The 3,629-nt window shown below is 62.9% G+C and overlaps 1 protein-coding gene across 1 annotated transcript in view; it reads left to right on the top strand.

Annotated features, from left to right (window-relative positions):
* The window catches only part of LOC108803855 (katanin p80 WD40 repeat-containing subunit B1-like), a 10,432-nt gene extending 7,585 nt beyond the window's left edge, over positions 1-2,847 (top strand). Inside the window, exons 6-7 of the mRNA XM_018575653.1 lie at positions 645-761; positions 2,649-2,847. Coding sequence (XP_018431155.1) covers positions 645-761; positions 2,649-2,781 — 250 coding nt within the window. The 3' untranslated portion in view covers positions 2,782-2,847. The remainder of the gene's footprint in view (positions 1-644; positions 762-2,648) is intronic.
* The last annotated feature ends 782 nt before the right edge of the window (positions 2,848-3,629 follow it).

The following is a 3,629-nucleotide window of genomic DNA, read 5'->3' as shown; positions in this document are numbered from 1 at the left end:
AGAGGGCGGAGCCAACCCAATACTGAACCCTACGGACTAAGACTGGGGGGCCATTAGAGGGCGGAGCCAACCCAATACTGAACCCTACAAACTAAGACTGGGGGGCCATTAGAGGGCGGAGCCAACCCAATACTGAACCCTACGGACTAAGACTGGGGGGCCATTAGAGGGCGGAGCCGACCCAATACTGAACCCTACAGACTAAGACTGGGGGGCCATTAGAGGGCGGAGCCAACCCCATACTGAACCCTACGGACTAAGACTGGGGGGCCATTAGAGGGCGGAGCCAACCCAATACTGAACCTTACGGACTAAGACTGGGGGGCCATTAGAGGGCGGAGCCGACCCAATACTGAACCCTGCGGACTAAGACTGGGGGGCCATTAGAGGGCGGAGCCAACCCAATACTGAACCCTACAGACTAAGACTGGGGGGCCATTACAGGCCGGAGCCAACCCAATACTGAACCCTGCGGACTAAGACTGGGGGGCCATTACAGGCCGGAGCCAACCCAATACTGAACCCTACGGACTAAGACTGGGCGTGTGGAGGCGTCCCAGTACTTGTGGTGATATAATGTATATCTGATAATGGGCCCCTGTGGCCCCCACACTTCTTTTCATTCCTGTTTTGTGTCTTGCCAGCTACGTGCAGACCGGCTGTGTGTCCCTGAAGTTGGTGCTACAAAGGTTCCTCCCGCTGATTACGGACACGCTGGCGGCTCCTCCCTCAGTGGGCGTGGACATTTCTCGTGAGGAGAGGTAAGATTCTACCTATGGCATTGCCCATTGGGCTGCGTGAACTCCGCCCACTTTATGTATATAGGAAGCCTTGTGTCTATAGATGGGTACAGCGCCCCCTCTGCCATTGGGTGACCCCCCCGTAGAGCGCCCCCTCTGCCATTGGGTGACCCCCCCGTAGAGCGCCCCCTCTGCCATTGGGTGACCCCCCCGTAGAGCGCCCCCTCTGCCATTGGGTGACCCCCCCGTAGAGCGCCCCCTCTGCCATTGGGTGACCCCCCCGTAGAGCGCCCCCTCTGCCATTGGGTGACCCCCCCGTAGAGCGCCCCCTCTGCCATTGGGTGACCCCCCCGTAGAGCGCCCCCTCTGCCATTGGGTGACCCCCCCGTAGAGCGCCCCCTCTGCCATTGGGTGACCCCCCCGTAGAGCGCCCCCTCTGCCATTGGGTGACCCCCCCGTAGAGCGCCCCCTCTGCCATTGGGTGACCCCCCCGTAGAGCGCCCCCTCTGCCATTGGGTGACCCCCCCGTAGAGCGCCCCCTCTGCCATTGGGTGACCCCCCCGTAGAGCGCCCCCTCTGCCATTGGGTGACCCCCCCGTAGAGCGCCCCCTCTGCCATTGGGTGACCCCCCCGTAGAGCGCCCCCTCTGCCATTGGGTGACCCCCCCGTAGAGCGCCCCCTCTGCCATTGGGTGACCCCCCCGTAGAGCGCCCCCTCTGCCATTGGGTGACCCCCCCGTAGAGCGCCCCCTCTGCCATTGGGTGACCCCCCCGTAGAGCGCCCCCTCTGCCATTGGGTGACCCCCCCGTAGAGCGCCCCCTCTGCCATTGGGTGACCCCCCCGTAGAGCGCCCCCTCTGCCATTGGGTGACCCCCCCGTAGAGCGCCCCCTCTGCCATTGGGTGACCCCCCCGTAGAGCGCCCCCTCTGCCATTGGGTGACCCCCCCGTAGAGCGCCCCCTCTGCCATTGGGTGACCCCCCCGTAGAGCGCCCCCTCTGCCATTGGGTGACCCCCCCGTAGAGCGCCCCCTCTGCCATTGGGTGACCCCCCCGTAGAGCGCCCCCTCTGCCATTGGGTGACCCCCCCGTAGAGCGCCCCCTCTGCCATTGGGTGACCCCCCCGTAGAGCGCCCCCTCTGCCATTGGGTGACCCCCCCGTAGAGCGCCCCCTCTGCCATTGGGTGACCCCCCCGTAGAGCGCCCCCTCTGCCATTGGGTGACCCCCCCGTAGAGCGCCCCCTCTGCCATTGGGTGACCCCCCCGTAGAGCGCCCCCTCTGCCATTGGGTGACCCCCCCGTAGAGCGCCCCCTCTGCCATTGGGTGACCCCCCCGTAGAGCGCCCCCTCTGCCATTGGGTGACCCCCCCGTAGAGCGCCCCCTCTGCCATTGGGTGACCCCCCCGTAGAGCGCCCCCTCTGCCATTGGGTGACCCCCCCGTAGAGCGCCCCCTCTGCCATTGGGTGACCCCCCCGTAGAGCGCCCCCTCTGCCATTGGGTGACCCCCCCGTAGAGCGCCCCCTCTGCCATTGGGTGACCCCCCCGTAGAGCGCCCCCTCTGCCATTGGGTGACCCCCCCGTAGAGCGCCCCCTCTGCCATTGGGTGACCCCCCCGTAGAGCGCCCCCTCTGCCATTGGGTGACCCCCCCGTAGAGCGCCCCCTCTGCCATTGGGTGACCCCCCCGTAGAGCGCCCCCTCTGCCATTGGGTGACCCCCCCGTAGAGCGCCCCCTCTGCCATTGGGTGACCCCCCCGTAGAGCGCCCCCTCTGCCATTGGGTGACCCCCCCGTAGAGCGCCCCCTCTGCCATTGGGTGACCCCCCCGTAGAGCGCCCCCTCTGCCATTGGGTGACCCCCCCGTAGAGCGCCCCCTCTGCCATTGGGTGACGGGCTCTTTCCTCTTTCTGCAGACTGGCAAAGTGTAAGATGTGCTACAAGCACCTCCGCAGCCTCTGGTCACTGGTGAAGAGCCGAGCGTCTCAGAGCGGCCGGTATGGAAGTGCCTTCCGGGAGCTGCACCTCCTTATGTGTGCGCTGGACTGAGCCGAGCTGGAACTCCCAGAATCCTTTGCCAGAGCGGCACCATGGTATGGAGGATTATTTATTGGCCGGTACCAGGAGAGGGGGCGGTACCAGGAGAGGGGGCGGTACCGGGAGAGGGGGCGGTACCGGTACGGAGAGTTCTGGAAGTGCCCGCCGGGAATGCTGGTCATTGCTGAACACCTCCGGCCGGCCCCCCGTCTGGCCCCCTCCCGTCTCCTCCGTGACAATAAAACACGTTTCATATTTTATGTTACACATGTGAGAGTCGTGTTTTTATGAGGACGCTTCCATGCATCATGTGACCACTCCCCCTTCCACACATGTGATCTCACTGTATAGAATAGGCAAGCCCCTCCCCCTTCCACGCATCATGTGACCTCGCTGTATAGCACAGATGGGAAGCGGCAGCCATTTTCAGTATAAAATACTCTGTAATAATAAAGGGTTAATTCTCTATAAATATAAACCGGCAGCATTATCAGTTCATGTAACATCAGGTGCGTCTCCAGGCTCCGCCCCCTCCAAAAGACCATCAGGATTGTAACATAAGGTGCGACTGCGTCTCCATGCTCCGCCCCCTCCAAAAGATTATCAGGATTGTAACATAAGGTGCGACTGCGTCTCCATGCTCCGCCCCCTCCAGAAGACTGCATCAGGATTGTAACATAAGGTGCGACTGCGTCTCCAGGCTCCGCCCCCTCCAGAAGACTGCATCAGGATTGTAACATAAGGTGCGACTGCGTCTCCAGGCTCCGCCCCCTCCAGAAGACTGCATCAGGATTGTCCTCACGGCGGTCCGATTCGGTGGCGCACTAACAAAGAGAAATATCAGTTTTCAATACTTTTCT

This window comes from Nanorana parkeri, unplaced genomic scaffold (assembly GCF_000935625.1).
Source record: "Nanorana parkeri isolate BGI_ZX_2015 unplaced genomic scaffold, ASM93562v1 scaffold4343, whole genome shotgun sequence".
NCBI lineage: Eukaryota > Metazoa > Chordata > Amphibia > Anura > Dicroglossidae > Nanorana > Nanorana parkeri.
Note: the sequence above shows the minus strand (reverse complement) of the source record. Positions and strands in the feature narration are given on the sequence as shown.